At 41.9% G+C, this 23,251-nt stretch overlaps 1 protein-coding gene across 1 annotated transcript in view; it reads right to left on the bottom strand.

Annotated features, from left to right (window-relative positions):
• Positions 1-23,251, bottom strand: part of srp72 (signal recognition particle 72) — a 73,475-nt gene that overhangs the window by 17,690 nt on the left and 32,534 nt on the right. Inside the window, exons 7-12 of the mRNA XM_067994965.1 lie at positions 22,220-22,344; positions 22,066-22,123; positions 18,817-18,948; positions 16,430-16,558; positions 11,710-11,782; positions 5,064-5,128 (exon numbers count right to left, since the gene is read on the bottom strand). Coding sequence (XP_067851066.1) covers positions 5,064-5,128; positions 11,710-11,782; positions 16,430-16,558; positions 18,817-18,948; positions 22,066-22,123; positions 22,220-22,344 — 582 coding nt within the window. The remainder of the gene's footprint in view (positions 1-5,063; positions 5,129-11,709; positions 11,783-16,429; positions 16,559-18,816; positions 18,949-22,065; positions 22,124-22,219; positions 22,345-23,251) is intronic.

Below are 23,251 nucleotides of genomic sequence, written 5' to 3'. Positions count from 1 at the left end.
ACTCCTCTAGGGCTTCCTCCGTTCTTAGCCTTTTGTATCTGCCAAAAGCCCTCCTTTTTTTCCTAATCCATTCTCGTATATCCTCTGACATCCAAGGTTCCCTGGAGTTCTTGGAACCACCCTTGACCTTTACGGGAACATGTTGCCATTGTATGGTCTCAATCTCCCTTCTGAAAGACTCCCATTGCTCCGATGCGGATTTTCCTACAAGCAGCTGATCCCAGTCCATTTTGGCCAGATCCTGCCTTATCCTATTAAAATCGGCCTTCCCCCAATTTAGAACCTTTATTTCCGGCCCCTCCCTGTCCTTTTCCATGACCACCTTAAATCTCACCGAATTATGGTCACTGTCACCAAAGTGCTCACCTACTAGCACTTCTTCCACTTGGCCGGCCACATTCCCTAGAATTAGGTCCAGTACCACCCCCTCTCTTGTAGGACTTTCCACATGCTGGCTCAAAAAGCTCTCCTGGATGCACGTTAAGAATTTTGTACCCTCTAAGCCTTTTACACTCTGAGTATCCCAGTTAATATTGGGGAAGTTGAAATCCCCCACTATTATTACCCTATTATTTGCACAATTTTCTGAGATTTGCCTACATATCTGTTCCTCTATCTCCCCCTGACTGTTTGGGGGCCGATAGTACACTCCCATCAAAGTGCTTGCCCCCTTTTTGTTTTTAAGCTCCACCCATATGGCCTCATTTGAGGAACCTGCTAATATATCATCCCTCCTTATGGCAGTAATTGATTCTTTAATTAATATTGCGACCCCCCCTCCTCTTATACCTCCCCCTCTGTCTCGCCTGAAGATTCTGTAACCCGGAATATTGAGCTGCCAGTCTTGCCCCTCCCTCAACCATGTCTCTGTGACAGCAACAATATCATACTCCCATGTGTTTATCAACACCTTCAGTTTATCCACCTTATTCGCAAGACTCCTTGCATTAAAATAGATGCCATCCAGCCTTGCCCTCACATATTTGCCCTGTCTTCCAAGCTGACTTGTTTTTTTCTCTATATTTGGCTGCACATTACCCCCTATTGTAGCTCCAGTGTTTTATAAAAGGTTCATTATGACTTCCTTGTTTTTGTACTCCATGCCTCTATTTATAAAGCCCAGGACCCCGTAAGCTTTTTTAACCGCGTACTCAACCTGCCCTGTCATCTTCAATGATTTGTGCACATATACCCCCAGATCCATTTGTTCCTCTACCCCTTTTTAGAATTGTGCCCTGTAGTTTATATTGCCTCTGCTCATTTTTTCTACCAAATGCATCACCTCGCATTTTTCCGCGTTAAACATCATCTGCTACATGTCCACCCATGCCACCAGCCTGTCAATATCCTTGAAGTCTATCACTATCTTCCTCACTGTTCACTACCCTTCCACGTTTTGTCATTTGCAAATTTTGAAATTGTGCCCTGTACACCCAAGTCATTAATATATATCAAAAAAAGCAATGGCCCTAGTACTGACCCCTGGGGAACACTATTGCATATCTCCCTCCAGTCTGAAAAACAACCGTTCAGCACTAGTTTCCTATTACTTAGCCAATTTCATATCCATGCAACCATCTTCAGCCAGAAGTGCCGAGTGGATGATCCATCTCAGCATCCTCCCGATATCCCCACCATCACGGAAGCCAGTCTTCGGCCAATTCGATTCACTCCACGTGATATCAAGAAACGGCTGAGTGCACTGGATACAGCAAAGGCGATGGGCCCCGACAACATCCCAGCTGTAGTGCTGAAGACTTGTGCTCCAGAACTAGCTGCGCCTCTAGCCAAGCTGTTCCAGTACAGCTACAACACTGGCATCTACCCGACAATGTGGAAAATTGCCCAGGTATGTCCTGTCCACAAAAAGCAGGACAAATCCAATCCGGCCAATTACCGCCCCATCAGTCTACTCTCAATCATCAGCAAAGTGATGGAAGGTGTCGTCGACAGTGCTATCAAGCGGCACTGACTCACCAATAACCTGCTCACCGATGCTCAGTTTGGGTTCCGCCAGGACCACTCGGCTCCAGACCTCATTACAGCCTTGGTCCAAACATGGACAAAAGAGCTGAATTCCAGAGTTGAGGTGAGAGTGACTGCCCTTGACATCAAGGCAGCATTTGACCGAGCGTGGCACCAAGGAGCCCGAGTAAAATTGAAGTCAATGGGAATCAGGGGGAAAACTCTCCAGTGGCTGGAGTCATACCTAGCACAAAGGAAGATGGTAGCGGTTGTTGGAGGCCAATCATCTCAGCCCCAGGACATTGCTGCAGGAGTTCCTCAGGGCAGTGTCCTAGGCCCAACCATCTTCAGCTGCTTCATCAATGACCTTCCCTCCATCATAAGGTCAGAAATGGGGATGTTCGCTGATGACTGCACAGTGTTCAGTTCCATTCGCAACCCCTCAAATAATGAAGCAGTCTGAGCCCACATGCAGCAAGACCTGGACAACATCCAGGCTTGGGCTCAATAATGGCAAGTAACATTCGCGCCAGACAAGTGCCAGGCAATGACCATTTCCAACAAGAGAGAGTCTAACCACCTCCCCTTGACATTCAACGGCATTACCATCGCCGAATCCCCCACCATCAACATCCTGGGGGTCACCATTGACCAGAAACTTAACTGGACCAGCCACATAAATACTGTGGCTACGAGAGCAGGTCAGAGACTGGGTATTCTGCGGCGAGTGACTCACCTCCTGACTCCCCAAAGTCTTTCCACCATCTACAAGGCACAAGTCAGGAGTGTGATGGAATACTCTCCACTTGCCTGGATGAGTGCAGCTCCAACAACACTCAAGAAGCTCGACACCATCCGAGATAAAGCAGCCCGCTTGATTGGCACCCCATCCACCACCCTAAACATTCACTCCCTTCACCACCGGCGCACTGTGGCTGCAGTGTACACCATCCACAGGATGCACTGCAGCAACTCGCCAAGGCTTCTTCGACAGCACCTCCCAAACCCGTGACCTCTACCACCTAGAAGGACAAGAGCAGCAGGCACATGGGAACAACACCACCTGCACGTTCCCCTCCAAGTCACACACCATCCCGACTTGGAAATATATCGCCGTTCCTTCATTGTCGCTGGGTCAAAATCCTGGAACTCCCTTCCTAACAGCACTGTGGGAGAACCGTCACCACACGGACTGCAGCGGTTCAAGAAGGCGGCTCACCACCACCTTCTCGAGGGCAATTAGGGATGGGCAATAAATGCTGGCCTCGCCAGCGACGCCCACATCCCGTGAACGAATAAAAAAAAGCCCTCTTTATTCCATGGGCTTCAACTTTGATGACAAGCCTATTATGTGGCACTTTATCAAACACCTTATGGCAGTCCATATACACATCAACCACATTGCCCTCATCGACACTCTTACCTCATCAAAAAACTCAATCACGTTGGTTAAACACGATTTGCCTTTAACAAATTCGTGCTGGCTTTCCTTAATTAGTCCACACTTGTCCAAGCTACTGTTACTTTTGTTCCAGATTATCATGTCTAAAAGTTTCCCCACTACCAAGGTTAAACTGACAGGCCTGTAATTGCTGGGTTTATCCTTACACCCTTTTGACATCCTGACGTGATTTTTATTTTGTATCGTTACAAAACGATAGGTTGTACTTCTTGAATTAAGTGAGATTGATCATGACTGTCGTACTGTATGTTCGTCTTATTGTGAAGTAAAGTAGCTTATTGATCCGCATCAGGCCACGTCTCACCAAGTCTTTGCTCAGTCTGCCTTCAGAGAGATTGAAGAATCACTTGTGTAAATGACATGAATATCCAATCCAGATCACAAGGGAATGCTAATATTACATCCCTGGGTTATGCTATCGTGCAAGTAGATATACAACAGTTCGAGTTAACCATTATAAAAATAAGATGCTCAACTGTTACAGCAGCGACTGGCACCATTAAATCCAAGCAGAATACAAAAACTGCATTAAGTACTTCGTAATTGACATAATCCAAACACTCAATCCAATGGAGAGAGGAGATTCCTTATGTTCTTATGAGAGGGAATTGAGTTAAGGCTAACCAGTTAAAAAGACTCAGAACAACAACATGGAAATTACATAGATGTCGCTCTTTCAGATTGCGCCTGGAATTCTGCCAAAAGTGGTAAAACTATACTAACAAATAATGTGTACAATCCCAGGCTGAGGAGGGGAAACCAGTGGCTGAGATTAGGGAAAGAGAAACTGGCAACACAGACGGGGCAGTGAAGGAGCCAGAGGGTGGCAACGGGAATTGGCTGAGCCAGTCACTGTGCTGTGAACTGGAAACAAAACTGGCATCCAACTCATGCAAAACCAGATTGATTCCAGAAAGCAGGGCTTCACGTGAATTAATTTTTAAATTATAGCTATGTTTCAACGTAGAAACTCAAGTATGCTCATCAACTTCCCAGATGTGTATCTATCCCCGCCCCTAGCTATAAAGGAAGCAGGACTGTCAGGAAAGGTGATGGTTATTGAAACCAATACTCTGTGCTCCCTGACTTTGAGGTCTTGACTCTTAACCATCTGGTGACTTTGGATATGTCAAATTTACAAAAACACAAACCATCTCTGTGTTGAACTTTATAGTAGTCAGTTAATGTCGCACAGTTATGGAGCAAGATATTTCCGTTCAAAATTAAACATCTTGCTGGCTATTCAGGATCCACGTCTGTAGACACAGCTCATTATAGTTTGGAGAGGAGGATAATGATGCCAAATTTTTCACATCAGCATTTAAAAAATATTTTAAATTAAATTCTACAAAATTATATCACAGGTTTTTCATATTTACAAAAGACAGATACTACTGAGAAGTACTGATAATCAATTGAATGTCAGTATCTTTAACATATCTCTGATCCTAATTCTTGTTCAGGGGTGAGCAAGAAATGGCAGGTCACTTCTGAATGATAAATCTCAATTAAGCTCTGAGGATAGGATATGAATCAATCAATTCACTGGCTACACATCTTAAAAACAAAACATGCCTCAAATAATCACATCAGTCTCCACATTCTTTGCAATACGATTATAGATTATATAACTTACCATCCCTAGTTTATTCAACTTTTCATCAATCGATCTTAAGATGTCACATGCTTTTGTAACATGACCTTTAGAGAAGACAAACAGGAATATAAACAAGATTAAGAAAGAGTTCAACATCATAACACTTCCATTTCAAAAATGCTACCACCCCCATCCCCAGAAAAGGCCGTTCACACCCCAGAACAAACTCCTAAAAATATTTATCAAGTGTTCATCTGAAAGTAATGAGCTTTTGTAATACCAATATGTTAACATATCAGTATTTACGGAGAGGGATAAGGCCATAAGAGATAGGAGCAGGAGTTGACCATTTAGCCCTTCAAGCCTGCTCCAACATTTAATGAGACCATGGCTGATCTGATTTTTACCTCAACTCCACTTTTCCCCATATCCTTTGACTCCCATGCTGATCAAAAATTTGTCTAACTCAGCTTTGAATGTATTCAATGACTCAACCACCACAGCTTTTTAGGGTAAAGAATTCCAAAAGATTCACCACCCACTGGGAGAAGAAAGTCCTCCTCATTTCCATCTTAAACAGGCGACCCCTTATTCTGAGACTATGCCCCCTAGTTTTAGATTCCCCCATGAGGGATAACATCCTCTCAGCATCTACCCTATCGAGTCCCCTCAGAATAGAGGGGGAGGGTGAACAGCCAGTAGTCGTGGTCCATATTGGTACCAACGACATAGGTAAAAAAAGGGATGAGGTCCTGCAAGGTGAATTTAAGGAGTTAGGAGATAAATTAAAAAGCAGGACTTCAAAGGTAATGATCTCAGGATTACTACCGGTGCCACGTGCTAGTGAGTATAGGAACAGGAGAATAGACAGGATGAATGCGTGGCTGCAGGGATGGTGTAGGAGGGAGGGATTTAGATTCCTGGGACATTGGGACCGGTTCTGGGGAAGGTGGGACCGGTGCCAGCGTGACGGTTACACCCGAGCAGGACCGGGACCAATGTGCTCGCGGGGGTGTTTGCTAGTGCTGTTGGGGAAGGTTTAAACTAGAGTGGCAGGGGGATGGGAACCTGAGTGGGGAGTCAGAAGGGAATAAAATTGAGAGCAGCAAGAGAGGGGAAGACCCAGGGGAAATCTACAATACAAATAGTACAAACAGTTGTTCAAGAACAAGTGAAAGGGAAAAGCGTAGAGCAGCGGAAAGAAAGTGTACTTTAGGCACGACAGAAAAAATAAAAACTAGAAGGCGTAAGGTGATTAACCCAGCATCAAAGCTGTGGCAGGGGGTCGGGAACCTGGGAGACAGAGGAAAGCGTGTCAGGAAGAGACAGAAGGTATGGAGTAAAAGGTAAAGTGTTAAAAAAGGAAAAAGCAGGAACTAAGTGTCACAAAACATATTTGAAAGTTCTTTATCTGAATGCACGTAGCATTCATAACAAAATGGACGAGTTAACGGCACAAATAACTACGTATGGGTATGATCTTGTGGCCGTTACAGAAACATGGCTGCAGGGTGACAACAACTGGGAATTAAATATGCCAGGGTATTTAACAATCAGGAAGGACAGGCAGGAAGGAAGGGGAGGTGGGGTGGCTATGGTAATAAACCAAGGAATCACTGTAATACAGAGAAATGATATTGGGACAAAGGATCAGGATAATGAAACAGTTTGGGTAGAGATAAGGAATAATAAGGGGCAAAAAACACTCGTGGGCGTAGTATATAGGCCTCCTAATAGTTGCAACTCTGCTGGAAGAAGTATTAATCAGGAAATAGTCGGGGCATGTAATAAGGGAACAGTTATAATTATGGGGGATTTTAACTATCATATTAACTGGACAAATCAAATTGGGCAGGGCAGCCTTGAGGAGGAGTTTATTGTGTGTATTAGGGATGGATTTCTTGAGCAGTATGTAACTGATCCAACAAGGGGGCAAGCAACCTTGGACCTGGTCCTGTGTAATGAGCCAGGATTCATTAATAATGTCCTAGTTAAGGATCCCCTTGGAATGAGTGACCATAACATGGTTACATTCCATATCCAATTAGAGGGTGAGAAGGTTGGTTCTCAAACAAGTGTACTGAGCTTGAATAAAGGAGACTATGATGGTATGAGAGCGGAATTGATTAAAGTGGACTGGGAAAATAGATTAAAGGGTAAGACGGTACATGAGCACTGGTGTTCATTCAAGGAGTTATTTTACAACTTTCAAAAAATATATATTCCACTGAGGAAAAAGGGTGTAAAAGAAATGACAGCCATCCGTGGCTAAGTAAAGAAATTAAGGACAGTATCCGACTAAAAACAAGGACATATAAGGCAGCCAAACTTAGTGGGAGGATAGAAGATTGGGAAGTCTTCAAAAGACAGCAAAAAGTAACTAAAGGATTGATTAAGGGAAGATAGATTATGAAAATAAATTAGCAAAAAATATAAAAACAGATAGCAAGAGTTTCTATAGTTATATAAAAAGAAAAAGGGTGGCTAAGGCAAACGTAGGTCCCTTAGAGGATGAGACCGGGAAATTAATGGTGGGAAACATGGAAATGGCAAAAATGCTGAACAAATATTTTGTTTCAGTCTTTACGGTAGAGGACACTAAGAATATCCCAACACTGGACAAACAGGGGGCTCTAGGGGGGAGGAGCTAAATACGATTAAAATCAGAAAGGAATTGGTACTCAGTAAAATAATGGGACTCAAGGCGGATAAATGCCCTGGACCTGATGGCTTACATCCGAGGGTCTTGAGGGAAGTGGCAGTAGGGATTGTGGATGTTTTGGTAATAATTTTCCAAAATTCTCTGGACTCAGCAAAGGTCCCGGCAGATTGGAAAACTGCTAATGTAACACCCTTATTTAAAAAGGGTAGTAGGCAGAAGGCTGGAAATTATAGACCAGTTAGCCTAACATCTGTGGTGGGTAAAATTTTGGAATCTATTATTAAGGAGACAGTAGCGGAACATTTGGATAAACATAATTTAATAGGACAAAGGCAGCATGGCTTTACGAAGGGGAAGTCATGTCTGACAAATTTGCTCGAGTTCTTTGAGGACATAACGTACAGGGTGGATAAAGGGGAACCAGTGGACGTAGTGTATTTAGATTTCCAGAAGGCATTCGACAAGGTGCCACATAAAAGATTATTGCTCAAGATAAAGAATCACTGGATTGGGGGTAATATTCTGGCATGGGTGGAGGATTGGTTATCTAACAGGAAGCAGAGAGTTAGGATAAATGGTTCATTCTCGGACTGGCAACCAGTAGCCAGTGGTGTTCCGCAGGGGTCGGTGCTGGGTCCCCAATTCTTTACAATCTATATTAACGATTTGGAGGAGGGGACCGAGTGTAACATATCAAAGTTTGCAGATGATACAAAGATGGGAGGGAAAGTGGACAGTGAGGAGGACATAAAAAACCTACAAGGGGATATAGACAGGCTGGGTGAGTGGGCGGAGATTTGGCAGATGCAATACAATATTGGAAAATGTGAGGTTATGCACTTTGGCAAGAAAAATCAGGGAGCAAGTTATTATCTTAATGGCAAGAAACTGGAAAGTACTGCAGTACAAAGGGATCTGGGGGTCCTAGTGCAAGAAGATCAAAAAGTTAGTATGCAGGTGCAGCAGGTGATCAAGAAGGCCAACGGAATGTTGGCTTTTATTGCTCGGGGGATAGAATATAAAAACAGGGAGGTATTGCTACAGTTATATAAGGTATTGGTGAGACCGCACCTGGAATACTGCATACAGTTTTGGTCTTCATACTTAAGAAAAGACATACTTGCTCTCGAGGCAGTACAAAGAAGGTTCACTCGGTTAATCCCGGGGATGAGGGGGCGGACATATGAGGAGAGGTTGAGTAGATTGGGACTCTACTCATTGGAGTTCAGAAGAATGAGAGGCGATCTTATTGAAACATATAAGATTGTGAAGGGGCTTGATCGGGTGGATGTGGTAAGGATGTTCCCAAGGATGGGTGAAACTAGAATCATAGAAGTTTACAACATGGAAACAGGCCCTTCGGCCCAACATGTCTATGTTGCCCAGTTTATACCACTAAGCTAGTCCCAATTGCTTGCACTTGGTCCATATCCCTCTATACCCATCTTACCCATGTAACTGTCCAAATGCTTTTTAAAAGACAAAATTGTACCCGCCTCTATTACTGCCTCTGGCAGCTCGTTCCAGACACTCACCACCCTTTGAGTGAAAAAATTGCCCCTCTGGACCCTTTTGTATCTCTCCCCTCTCACCTTAAATCTATGCCCCCTCGTTATAGACTCCCCTACCTTTGGGAAAAGATTTTGACTATCTACCTTATCTATGCCCCTCATTATTTTATAGACTTCTATAAGATCACCCCTTAACCTCCTACTCTCCAGGGAAAAAAGTCTCAGTCTATCCGACCTCTCCCTATAAGTCAAGCCATCAAGTCCCGGTAGCATCCTAGTAAATCTTTTCTGCACTCTTTCTAGTTTAATAATATCCTTTCTATAATAGGGTGACCAGAACTGTACACAGTATTCCAAGTGTGGCCTTACTAATGTCTTGTACAACTTCAACAAGACATCCCAACTCCTGTATTCAATGTTCTGACCAATGAAACCAAGCATGCCGAATGCCTTCTTCACCACCCTATCCACCTGTGACTCCACTTTCAAGGAGCTATGAACCTGTACTCCTAGATCTCTTTGTTCTATAACTCTTCCCAACGCCCTACCATTAACGGAGTAGGTCCTGGCCCGATTTGATCTACCAAAATGCATCACCTCACATTTATCTAAATTAAACTCCATCTGCCATTCATCGGCCCACTGGCCCAATTTATCAAGATCCCGTTGCAATCCTAGATAACCTTCTTCACTGTCCACAATGCCACCAATCTTGGTGTCATCTGCAAACTTACTAACCATGCCTCCTAAATTCTCATCCAAATCATTAATATAAATAACAAATAACAGCGGACCCAGCACCGATCCCTGAGGCACACCGCTGGTCACAGGCCTCCAGTTTGAAAAACAACCCTCTACAACCACCCTCTGTCTTCTGTCGTCAATCCAATTTTGTATCCAATTGGCTACCTCACCTTGGATCCCGTGAGATTTAACCTTATGTAACAACCTACCATGCGGTACCTTGTCAAAGGCTTTGCTAAAGTCCATGTAGACCACGTCTACTGCACAGCCCTCATCTATCTTCTTGGTTACCCCTTCAAAAAAATTCAATCAAATTCGTGAGACATGATTTTCCACTCACAAAATCATGCTGACTGTTCCTAATCAGTCCCTGCCTCTCCAAATGCCTGTAGATCCTGTCTCTCAGAATACCCCCTAACAACTTACCCACTACAGATGTCAGGCTCACCGGTCTGTAGTTCCCAGGCTTTTCCCTGCAGCCCTTCTTAAACAAAGGCACAACATTTGCTACCCTCCAATCTTCAGGCACCTCACCTGTAGCTGTCGATGATTCAAATATCTCTGCTAGGGGACCCGCAATTTCCTCCCTAACCTCCCATAACGTCCTGGGATACATTTCATCAGGTCCCGGAGATTTATCTACCTTGACGCGCGTTAAGACTTCCAGCACCTCCCTCTCTGTGATATGAACTAGGGGGCATAATCTTAGAATGAGGGGCTGCTCTTTCAAAACTGAGATGAGGAGAAACTTCTTCACTCAGAGTGTAGTAGGTCTGTGGAATTTGCTGCCCCAGGAAGCTGTGGAAGCTACATCATTAAATAAATTTAAAACAGAAATAGACAGTTTCCTCGAAGTAAAGGGAATTAGGGGTTATGGGGAGCGGGCAGGAAATTGGACATGAATTTAGATTTGAGATGAGGATCAGATCAGCCATAATCTTATTGAATGGCGCAGCAGGCTCGAGGGGCCGATTGGCCTACTCCTGCTCCTATTTCTTATGTTCTTATGTAATCTTGTACGTTTCAATAAGATCTCCTCTCATTCTTCTAAACTTCAATGAGTATAGACCCAACCTGTTCAATCTTTCCTCATACCCAGAATCAACCTAGTGAACCTTCTCTGAACTGCCTCCAATGCAAGTATATCCTTCCTTAAAATAAGGGCACCAGAACTATATGCCGTCCTCCAGGTATGGTCTCACCAGCACCCTGTACAGTTGTAGCATGACTTCCCTGCTTTTATACTCCATCCCCCTAGAAATAAAGGCCAATATACCATTTGCCTTCCGGATTACCTGCTGCACCTGTATGTTGAATTTTTGTGTTTCATGTACGAGGACACCCAGATCCCTCTGTACCGCAGCATTTTGTAGTATTTCTCCATTCAAATAATATTTTGCTTTTTTATTTTTCCTCCCAAAGTGGATGACTTCACATTTTCCCACATTATATTCCATCTGCCAAATTTTTGCCCATTCGCTTAACCTGTCAACATCCCTTTGCAGACACTTTGTGTCCTCATCGCAACCTCCTTTTCCACCTATCTTTGTATCATCAGCAAATTTGACCACAAGACACTCTGTTCCTTCATCCAAGTCATTGATATATATTGTAAATAGTTGAGGCCCCAGCACTGATCCCTGCGGCACCCCACTAGTTACAGATTACCATTTTGAAAATGACCCTTTTATCCCGACTCTCTGTTTTCTGTTAGTTAGCTAATCCTCTATCCATGCCAGTATATTACCCCCAACACCAATATGCCTACCTTGGACCAAATATAGCTGTGCCATCGTCATCTTGATTTCTACTGCACTTTCTGGGTGTTGTTCCAAGAACTCCTTAAGAGTCAAAATAAAGTTAAAGCATTGATATTAACTATGATACTGTTAAATTCTGTTATAACTCAGCAAAACAAATAGCCTGTTACTTCACAGTAAAGTTTTATGAGCTTTAGAAATTGTACATTGCAACCAAAAGCTTGTCCAACCAATGCACAAAGCGCCAGATTGCTATACCCAGATCACATGGAATAAAACATGGATACACAGCCCATGGAATAACAGAAGATGTGGGTATGGTTCTTAATGAATATTTGCATCTGTCTTCACAAAAAAAGAGGAGGACGATGCAGGCATTGTAGTTAAAGAGGAGGAGTGTGAAATATTGGATGGGATAAACAGTGAAGAAGGAAATATTAAGGAGGTTCGCATCTTTGAAAGTAGATAAATCGCCAGGCTTGGATGAAATATCTCCCAGGTTGTTGAGAAGCAAAGCAGGAACTAGCAGAAGCTCTAACCATTTTCCAATCCTGCCTGGCTACAGGCGTGGTGCTGGAGGATTGCCAATGTTATACCGTTGTTTAAAAAAAGGGGAGAAAAGGATAGACAGAGTAATTACAGGCCAGTCAGTCTAAGCTCAGTGGTGGCCAAATTATTGGAAACAATTCTGAGGGACAGTATTAATCGTCACTTAGAAAGGCATGGATTGATCAAGGACAGACAGCATGGATTTGTTAAGGGAAGGTCGTGTTTGACTAACTTGATAGAATTTTTTGAGGATGTAATAAGGAGGGTCAATGAGGGTAGTGCATTTGATGTAGCCTACATGGATTTTAGCAAGGCTTTTGACAAGGTCCCACATGGCAGACTGGTCAGAAAAGTAAAAGCCCATGGGATCCAAGGGAAAGTGGCAAGTTGGATCCAAAATTGGCTCAGTGGCAGGAAGCAAAGGGTAATGGTCGACGGGTGTTTGTGACTGGAAGGGGTATATACATAATATTGATAATGAGGAAGAAAGCTGTAGACCGCAGGAAGGTATCAATGGGCTGGTCAGGTGGGCAGAAAAGTGGCAAATGGAATTCAATCCAAAGATGTGAGGGGTACGGCATTTGAGGAGAGCAAACAAGGCAAGGAAATACACAATAAACGGGAGGATACTGAGAGGTGTAGAGAAACAGAGGGACCTTGGAGTGCATGTCCACAGATCCTTGAAAGTAGCAGGACAGGTAGATAAGGTGGTTAAAGCGGCATACGGGATACTTTCCTTTATTAGCCGAGGCATAGAATATAAGAGCAGGGAGCATAGATTTAAAGTAACCCCTTCCAGTCACAAACACCCGTCGACCATTACCCTTTGCTTCCTGCCACTGAGCCAATTTTGGATCCAACTTGCCACTTTTCCTTTTACTTTCCGACCACTCTGCCATATGGGACCCTGTCAAAAGCCTTGCTAAAATGCTAGAACCGTATAAAACACTGGTTAGGCCACAGTTTGAGAACTGCGTACAGTTCTGGTCACCACATTATAGGAAAGATGTGATTGCACTAGAGAGGATACAGAGGATGTTGCCAGGACTGGAGAATTTTAGCTATGAGGAAAAATTGGATAGGCTGAGGTTGTTTTCATTGGAAGAGGAGGCTGAGGGGTGATTTAATTGAGGTGTATGAAATTATGAGGGACCTAGATAGGGAGGACCTATTTCCCTTAGCAGAGGGGTCAGTGACCAGGGAGCACAGATTTAAAGTAACTGGTAGAAGGATTAAAGGGGAGCTGAGGAGAATTTTTTTTCACCCAGAGGGTGGTCGGGGTCTGGAACTCACTGCCTGAGAGGGTGGTAGAGGCAGAAACACTCAGCCTCATTTAAAAAGTACTTGGATGTGCACTTGAAGTTCGGTAACCTACAAGGCTACGAACCAAATGCTGGCAATTGGGATTAAGATGGATAGTTTTTTTAAGCAGACACAGGCACAATGGGCCAAATGGCCTCCTTCTGTGCCATAACTTTCTATGATTCTATGAAATAAAAAGGGGCAGCGGCAGCATGGATATGAAGTTGGTTAAGTGACCGGAAACAGAGAGTAGTGGTGAACGATTGTTTTTTGGACTGGAGGAAGGTATACAGTGGTGTTCCCCAGGGGTTGGTACTAGGATCACTGCTTTTTAAAAAAAAATCTACTATTGACTTGGACGTACAGGACAATTTCAAAATTTGCAGATGACGCAAAACTTAGAAATGTAGTAAACAGTGAGGAGGATAGTAATAGACTTCAAGAGGATAAAGACAGGCTGGCAGAATGGGCGGACACACGGCAGATGAAATTTAATTGTGAAGTTATACATTTTGACGGGAAGAACGAGGAGAGGCAATATAAACTAAATGGTACAATTCGAAAGGGGGTGCAGGAACGGAGATCTGGGGATATATGTGCACAAATCTTTGAAGGTGACAGGACAGGTTGAGAAAATGGTTTAAAAAATCATATGGGATCCCAGGCTTTATAAATAGAGGCATGGAGTACAAAAGCAAGGAAGTTATGTTGAACCTTTATAAAACACTGGTTGAGCCATAGCTGGAATATTGTGTCCAATTCTGGGCACCGCACTTTAGGAACAATGTGAAGGCCTTTGTGAGGGTGCAGAAGAGATTTACTAGAATGGTTCCAGGGATGAAGGACTGCAATTACGTGGATAGACTGGAGAAGCTGGGGTGTTCTCTTCAGAGCAGAGAAGATTGAGAGGAGATTTGATAGAAGTGTTCAAAATCATGAAGGGTTTAGATAAAAGTAAATAGAGAAACTGTTCCCATTTATGGAAGGGTCGAGAACCAGAGGACACAGATTTAAGGTGATTGGCAAAAGAAGCAAGGCAATATGAAGAAAAACTTTTTTACGCAGCGAGTGGTTATGATCTGGAATGCACTGCCTGAAAGGATGGTGGAAGTAGATTCAATCATGGCTTTCAAAAAGAAATTAGATAAATGCTTGAAGGGAAAAAGCAGGGGACTAACTGGATTGTTCTTACAAAGAGTCGGCACAGGCTCAATGGGCCGAATGGCCTCCTTCTGTGCTGTAGGGTCAGATCACTATACGCAGCTCACTATACTTATGATATTAAGCTGGCCAATAGACCCAGAAAGGAAACAGAGGGTTAACAAAAAAAAGCACATGGGTAGAGTCGTGCAGATAGACTGTATTACATAGCTTATTGCATTTTTGCAGCTTTCCCCAAGTGCTAATGAGCAGCCCAATAACATTTCTAAACCCTGATCCACGAGAAGCATGAGCAGCTAAAACCGGTGAGCAGATATCACAAATTCCATTCTCCCACCGAGGGAAGGGTATTGATGGATAAAGTTGCGTGCAGAATGCAAAAGGATGCAACTTTTGGAATCAAATTTTTATAAACATAATGCATTCCATCATAGGTACAGAATTAAGAATGCTCATTTACCTTTGGATCATCAGATGTTCTATTGGTCCTACATTTGTGAACCCTTTTTTGTAGATTTGTATATTATTTGTCATTGTATGAATTTTCTTTACACAGTACAGCAGTGGTATGTATATTAGTATTTGGCATGGATGTTATATACTTGGATGACATGGAGAGCTGAGAGCCAGCACTGTGTTAGCAGATGCTCAAACGGTCATTTCCAGTCCTATACTTTCCAAATGTTCCTAAACCAATTTTAAGGATAAGGCCAAGAATACTATGAATTAAGAGATATTCTTCTTGTTCTGTACACTTCCCTTGTTTATTTTTGAAATTCATTATAATATTCATCTTTAGCTATTTGCAAGAGGTAAGTGTGGTTCCTTGCAGGTTTGGTGTACTAATATATCAGATGGTGTGGAACTGAGTCATGCACATTTACAAAGGTCCTAGGTTTGGATCTGGACTGTGCAGAGTTAACTGATCTCAGCTGGGATGACACTGACTAAAATTATTCTCTGCAGTTCTGGGTTTGGTCTGGGGAGGAGGGCAAGTGGGAAAAAAAAGGAGTAGGCAATGTAAATGGGCCAGGTTCCACAGCACTGGCAGCCAAAACAAATGGAACTGCTTCTCCTTAGTGGTTCTGTGTATTAGAGTACAGTGGAATATTACAAACCTCTCATTTTCCTGCACCAAACAGAAAGCCCTGCTGAGTAACAGTGCCATCTTTTGAAATTTGGGAAATGTAAACTTTTTGGAAGTGCCCAAGAATAAACCACTAGCAAGGTTTACTATAGGAGTTTTACTTGAGCTTAAGAAACCTGCGTAATAACAATTAGCATTTTGATGGCGCATTGGTAAACGTTACACACTTTGGTTGTGCATGTTGTGAGCAGTTTCATATCACCATTTAAGCAAGAGATCAGATCTCACAAGAAAGCCAAGATTTAAAAACTTGCATTTATAAAGCATCTTATTATGTTTTTTAGAAACATCCCAAAGCACTTCATATACAATGATTTGTTTTTAAGTACAGTCACTATTGTTAGGTAGGCAACAACAGCAAGGACCCACAAGCATCACTAAGATGAATAAGTAGCTAACTTGCTTTCAGTGACACTCAATAGTATAAAACTCATATTGGATGCAAGGATGGGCATGTGTGAGTCAAAGGCACTCAACTTATAAAAACTAAAACACTACAGGTTTGATGGAGTCAACAATAAACCAAGTTTAATTATAGCCTATAGTTCTATTTATCCAAACTGATTTACCTGCAGGAGCTGGATAGCCTTGATATGTTGTTTCTCTCGGCACAGTTGTGCTGCCTGAATTAATACTGGTAGTGGAGTCTCTGGGTTCTGCTTCTGCAAACTTAATGTTAGCTTTCGACATTGATCAGCCTAAGCACAAAAATTTCATAATATTTATTTCCAACATATTATACCACAGCCTTCTGACCACTTCTTTAAAAATTGTGAAATTTATGGAGGTAGTTTTATTCTGTTCGGAGTCCTTTTTCTTTGGAAAAAAAAGCAACAGTGGCAGGCTTTATGGGGGTCCCCAAAAGTTCCATGAAGCTGATCAGTGACGACATCCAAACAATGCAATTCATAATTGTACAACTTGATTGAGCGATTATCAGTTCATAGCTGTCAGCACATCACACACTGGCATTGTTAAAATCAGTTCCTGGATTTTGTTTTGGTGACGAATCAGTAAAAAAACAATTTTCTCCCAAATGAGGAAAACCTGGAAATTTCCCACTGTTCTCTGACCAAAGATCAAGTCCACAGATAGTGTGTGTATTGCATCCATGTATCAGTATGCACTCTAGGTTCTGTACTATCAGCAGGAAAATAGACGACTGCAATTTGGATATTTTCTTAAGGGGACCTGGATCTTCCTTTATGTAAAGGACGGGTAATAGAGGACAGAGGCTTCCAGCATTTGGAGGTACTGCAGCAAGGACTATATTCTTTTTATTACAAACATCAGTCTTACAGTCCCAGTTAGGCATGTATGTATGTAGAAAGGACAGCAGTGCACCGACACAGTTACCGCATTGATAGTCCCCAAAGAACTTCAGTCAAAGTCTACTGTTAAAAGCAAGCTTGCAATTGTTACCCTCTGCATTATCTCCAACTATCTATTATCTCACCATCATAGTGGCTATTAAGTTACCAGAGCCACAGCAATAAATATAGGAGCCTAGATTTACCAATTGGCACCCAGAGATGCCTGCCCCAACCACGGCCAAATTTCTGCCCCAGGGTCATTAACACATTGAAAAGACTCCTCGCCCTGTGGCAGGGAATTCTACCAAAACTGGAGTGAAAGATTGTCTGTGGCCTCCAGCAGCACAGGGATCGAGGAGGGGAGGCAGGGACACTATGCAGCACGTCTGAGGGAGTTTATGGCCCCATCCTCTCTCGATTTGCCACGAAACTGGCAGCAGGAAACTGGAAAATCTAGTATAGGAGCTTCTATTCTACTTCAAGTGGGGTTAAGTAAGAGCCCAATGCTGTGCCCTATGGAAGTGGTGTAGCTTGTACGTACCCTTTTTAAGTCTCTTGCCTGTTTTCTTCAGTTTTAGAAATGGTCAAAAAAAAAGTTAAATTAGGAAAAATCAGTTTACATTTTATCAAGACTTTTTGGGCTCCAATTTTTGCCACTGATTTTCTTCCCTTAAAAATAAAACCTGAAAAAAGTACAGGTCTTTATATTTATTGGCAACAGAAACTGACTCATGATCCTTAATTACACAAAACTTGAGGTGAAAAAGCACAAGAGTTGGAGTTTGGATTGTTGACTATAATTCAGTGGTCACTAGTGTTTGTTGTCAGGCAGAGATCAGTGAATTTTTAGTTTTGATGTAATGATTTGCACAATGCAAGTCTTCACAAGGTTACAGATTTGAAACTGTTTGAGAGTTTGGCTCAAAATATTTTTACAACAATGTGTGTGTTCAGACAGCTGAAAACCCCATAAACCACAAGCACCAAAAATGGTGACTTATGAATGACCTTAAAATACACAAAAGAATATTTGCAACTACTTGCAGTTGTACTTTGATGTGCTTTCCATGCCACGTTCCTTGATGTAGGCCAAATCGTACCATTTTTATTCCCACAACAGCTATTGTGTATCTGGCAGTGAAAACATATCCAACCTACACAATAGGTACAAATCCAGCAGATTTCTCCTAGATGCTGGTCGTTGGTTAAATAAATGACCACTTCCACTTAAAAATATTCTTTCCTTTTAATTTTAACTTTAAAAATTGCCAGCTTTTACTATTCTTTAAACAACCCAGTTGAGTAATCATTACAACAAGAGCTAAAAGATAAAACGGTCGCTGATTTTATTTCCCACCAACAATAAAGTTGAATCTACATGCTGTGGAGAACCCATCCTGAGCACAACAAGCTTTTTACTTACACTTTGACATTGTGCTACAAGAGTCTATAAGCATTACGTAACAATCACAGTTTTACCAACAGCTTACCAAACATTTCTATAGTTTGCAATGTGGACAAATAGTAAAAATAATTTTTCAAAAATATACATGCCTAAGTTGTTACCGTGGCACACATGTTAATAGGCAGTTGAGGGGGGTGGGTGCGGAAGAGATTTATAAAGCATTAGATTTTCACGTTACCTGATTTGTATGCATGGCTAACAAAGCCTTGTTGAATTCTACGGCTTGCAGTTGTTTCTGGGTGAGTTTATGTTCCACCCCTTCTGTATTGGTCAGTTTTACTTTCTTCTTTGAATCAAACACATTTTGGTCCTACAAGAAACAATTTCAGACTTGGATTACAAGCATGAAACTATAAAAGGCGGCGCTGCTAACGTCACTATAGAAAAGGTGTGAAAATTATTGAAGGGTAGTGCCACAAGAGGAAGAAATGGACACAAAGAAGGCAGTCCAAACTAGAGACCAATGTTCACAAAGCAGCTCAAACATGTTAATGCGGAACACAATTCCTATTTTCTTTACATTCTAATTTTAAAATGGGAGTAATTCCTTGTTGCTTAATGTTTGGCCGTTTTTAGGAAAGTACAAATTTACAGCAAGGTTTTAAGGGGCTAAGAGATCACACAGGAAACTCCAACCAAGCTAATTTAAACATTTTCAATGTAATTTAAAAAAAATCCCTTAAAAAGGGAGATTCAGAAAAAATTCTTTACATCGTTAGAATGTGGAATTCTCGGTCACAAATTGTTGTTGAAAGAATCTATAAATTCTTTTTAAAAGGAAATTAGATAGAGTCTTGAAAAAGAGGAATATTAAAGGCTACGAAGAGTGAGATTAGACCACAGTGCTCAGATGGAGAAAACCACTGGCACAGAGTTGATGGGCTGAATTCTGTGCCATAACATTCTATAACTTCAGTTTGATTAAAGTCTAATAAAATCAGCATCACCTGAAAGTACAAATCAGTGACTATAGGCAAGCAAACATGCATATAATTTGCACCTTACTTAAGGAGCAAGGAGCATGATTGTTACGGAGGTGGAAGTAGGCAGTCTTTGTGATGGAGAGGATATGGGGGTCAGATACTCAACTCAGGGTCATCTAGGATGCAAACAGTCTGGTTCAGCCTCAGACTGTGTCCGGGGAGGGAGATGGAATTGGTGGCAAGTGTACAGAGTTTGTGGCAGGGCCGAAAGACGATGGCTTCAGCTTTCCCAATGTTTAACTGGAGGAAACTGCAGCTCACCTAGGCCTGGATGTTGGACAAGCATTCTGACAATAGAGGCAGTGGAGGGACCGAGAGAGGTGGTGGAGAGGTAGAGATGGGTGTTGTCAGTGTATACATGGAACCTGACTCCATGTGTACGTTTGATATCACCAAAGAGCAGCATGTGGAGGAAGAGGAAAGGGCCAAGGATAGATCCTCGTTAGTTAGTTAGGAGATACATCAACTGATCCAAGCTGACACTTAGTAGAAGATTAAGGCAAAATGGAAACGCTAAATTAAAATTGCACTTTGGTCTTTAACCACAGAAAAGGAGGATACAATATCTGATGTAAAGAGAAAGCTATAGATTAGTGAATGAATTGGTATAAACAGAAGCTGTAAACAGGGAAAAAAAACTTTTCACCCAGGGTTGAACAAATAGGTGACAAAACTGGTGATAACAACATAAGGCATAGAAGGAGTAGGCCACACGGCTCCTCGAACCTGCTCCACCATTCAATAAGGTCACGGCTGATCTTCGACCTCAACTCCACTTTCCCGCCATAGCCTCATATCCCTTGATTCCCTTAGTGTCCAAAAATCTAATTGCGCTCAGTCTTGAATATATTCAATGACTGAACATCCACAGCCCCCTGGGGTACAGAATTCTAAAGATTCAAAACCCTCATACTGAAGAAATTTTTCCTCATCTTAGTCTCAAGATAAGGGGTCGACCATTTAGGACCATGACTCCTAGTTCTAGATTCTCCAGCCAGGGGAAACAGCCTTTCAGCATCTACTCTGTCAAGCCCCCTCAGAATCTTATACATTTCAAGGAGATCACCTCTCATTCTTCTAAATTCAAGAGTATAGGCCCATTCTACTCAATCACTCCTCATAGGACAACCCTCTCATCCCAGGAATCAACGTAGTGAACCTTCGTTGCATCCCCTCTAAGACAAGTATATCCTTCCTCAGGTAAGGAGACCAAAACTGTACACAGTACTCCAGGCGTGGAGTCATCAGAGTCCTATATAATTGCAGCAAGACCATCTTACTTTTATACTCCAACCCCCTTGCAATAAAGGCCAACATACCATTTGCCTTTCTAATTGCTTGCTGTACCTGCTTGTTAACATTCTGTGATTCGTGTACAAGGACACCTAAATCCTTCTGAATACCAACGTTTCTTACTCTCACCTTTTAAAAAAATTATTCTGCTTTTCTATTCTTCCTACCAAAGTGGATAATGTCACATTTCCCCATGTTATACTCTGCTACCATCTCGCCCACTCACTTAAACTGTCTATATCCCTTTGCAGACTGTGTCCTCCTCACAGTTTACTTTCTCACCTAGCTTTGTATCGTCAGCAAACTTGGATAAATTGCACTCGGTCCCTTCATCCAAGTCTTTGATATAGATTGTAAATAGCTGAGGCCCAAGCACTGATTCTTGCGGAACCCCACTAGTTACAACCTGTCAACCTGAAAATGGCCTGTTTATAACTACTCTGTTTTCTGTCTGTTAACCAATCCTCAATCCATGCTAATATATTACCCCCAATCCTATGAGCCCTAATCTTGTGTAACAACTTATCGAATGCCTTTTGAAAATCCAAATATACAACATCCACTGGTTTCCCCTTATCTACCCTGCTATTTACATCCTCAAAAAACTAAAATTTGTCAAACACGATTTCCCTTTCATAAAGCCATTTTGACTCTGCCTAATCATATTAATTTCTAAGTGCCCTGTTACTATGTCCTTAATAGATTCTAACATTTTCCCTACTACTGATGTCAGGCTAATTGGCCTATAGTTCCCGTTTTCTCCCTCCCTCCTTTCTTGAATAGCAGGATTATATTTGCATTAGTTATAACCTTCCAAAGGTCTTGATGCACGAATAGGACTGGGTGATTGGAAATTTGGGCTAGGACTGTGATGCTCCTACAATGGAATAACCTGCCAACGTTTACTGTGTAGACTTACAAGGAACAGCCATTTGAATTAGATATTGGGAGGAGCCCAAGGAAAAGTCTACAGAAATACCTTCAGCAAGGAGTAAATTGGTAAAAAAGCAGTAATTATGTCCTTATTTCATTTTTTAAAAAAAATTAATGCTATCCAAAATCAACAAGTCTCTATATTCTGATGATGGTAATTAAGCATCAACATTCCTACCTTTCAGTAAATTGGATCTGAACATGGACTGATAACTTACCTTGTTGAGGGTAATAATGTTATTGGCAGTTACAGCAAGGAGTCCAACATCTGAAGGCCTGCAGAAAAGAAATAAAATGTAGACATAACTCCAACTCGGAAGTATACGTTTCAATGTTCTAAATATGTGACCTCCAACTCTCCTTATTGCTTACTTCAGTTTGATCACTTGATTGTAAAGTTGCAAAGCATCATCTGTGCGCCCCTGGAGCTGCATGACATAGGCCATCTGAGCATGAATTATTGCTAGCTCAGCATCAATATCCTCATCGGTTATGTCCTACAAAGGATATCCAGCAGAAGTAGATTATAAACACGAATATTCAGGAAGAAAAGGATCTTTTGAAACTCAAGTCAGCATTTGGACAGATATTACAGAACACAGAGTCTAGGCAAATAATCACAACAAATTAATCAGGAAGAATATAGCAAATTGTAAAAGCTCTTTAAAGTAGTTTCAACAAATTGAATGTAAACCATTCTGTATGTAATGTTTACTAAAACTTCTGATATATCACCAAATATTAAACATATTAATACTCTGTATACCCAAGTCCAGATAATCACTTCAAAGTCTGCAGATGACACGAAACTCGGAAAGATGGTAAACAATGTAGAGGATAGTAATAGACTTCAAGAGGACATAGATGGACTGGTGAAATGGGCAGACACGTGGCAGATGAAATTTAATGCAGAGAAATGTGAAGTGATACATTTTGGTAGCAAGAATGAGGAAAGGCAATATAAACTAAATGATACAATTTTAAAGGGGGTGCAGGAACACAGAGGCCTGGGGTGTATGTACACAATTTTTTGAAGGTGGCAAAACAAGTTGAGAAGGCTGTTAAAAAAGCATATGGGATCCTGGGCTTTATAAAGAGAGGCACAGAGTACAAAAGCAGGGAAGCTATGCTAAACCTTTGTAAAACACTGGTTAGGCCTCAACTGCAGTATTGTGTTCAATTCTGGGCACCACACTTTAGGAAGGATGTCATGGCCTTAGAGAGAGTGCAGAAGAGATTTATTAGAATGGTACCAGACATGAGGGACTTCAGTTATGTGAAGAGACAGGAGAAGCTGGGCTTGTTCTCTTTAGAGAAGAGAAGGTTAAGAGGAGATTTAGTAGAGGTGTTCAAAATCATCAACAGTTTTGATACAGTAAATAAGAAATTGTTACCAGTGGCAGA

This window comes from Heptranchias perlo, chromosome 1 (genome assembly GCF_035084215.1).
Source record: "Heptranchias perlo isolate sHepPer1 chromosome 1, sHepPer1.hap1, whole genome shotgun sequence".
Classification (NCBI taxonomy): Eukaryota; Metazoa; Chordata; class Chondrichthyes; order Hexanchiformes; family Hexanchidae; genus Heptranchias; species Heptranchias perlo.
Note: the sequence above shows the minus strand (reverse complement) of the source record. Positions and strands in the feature narration are given on the sequence as shown.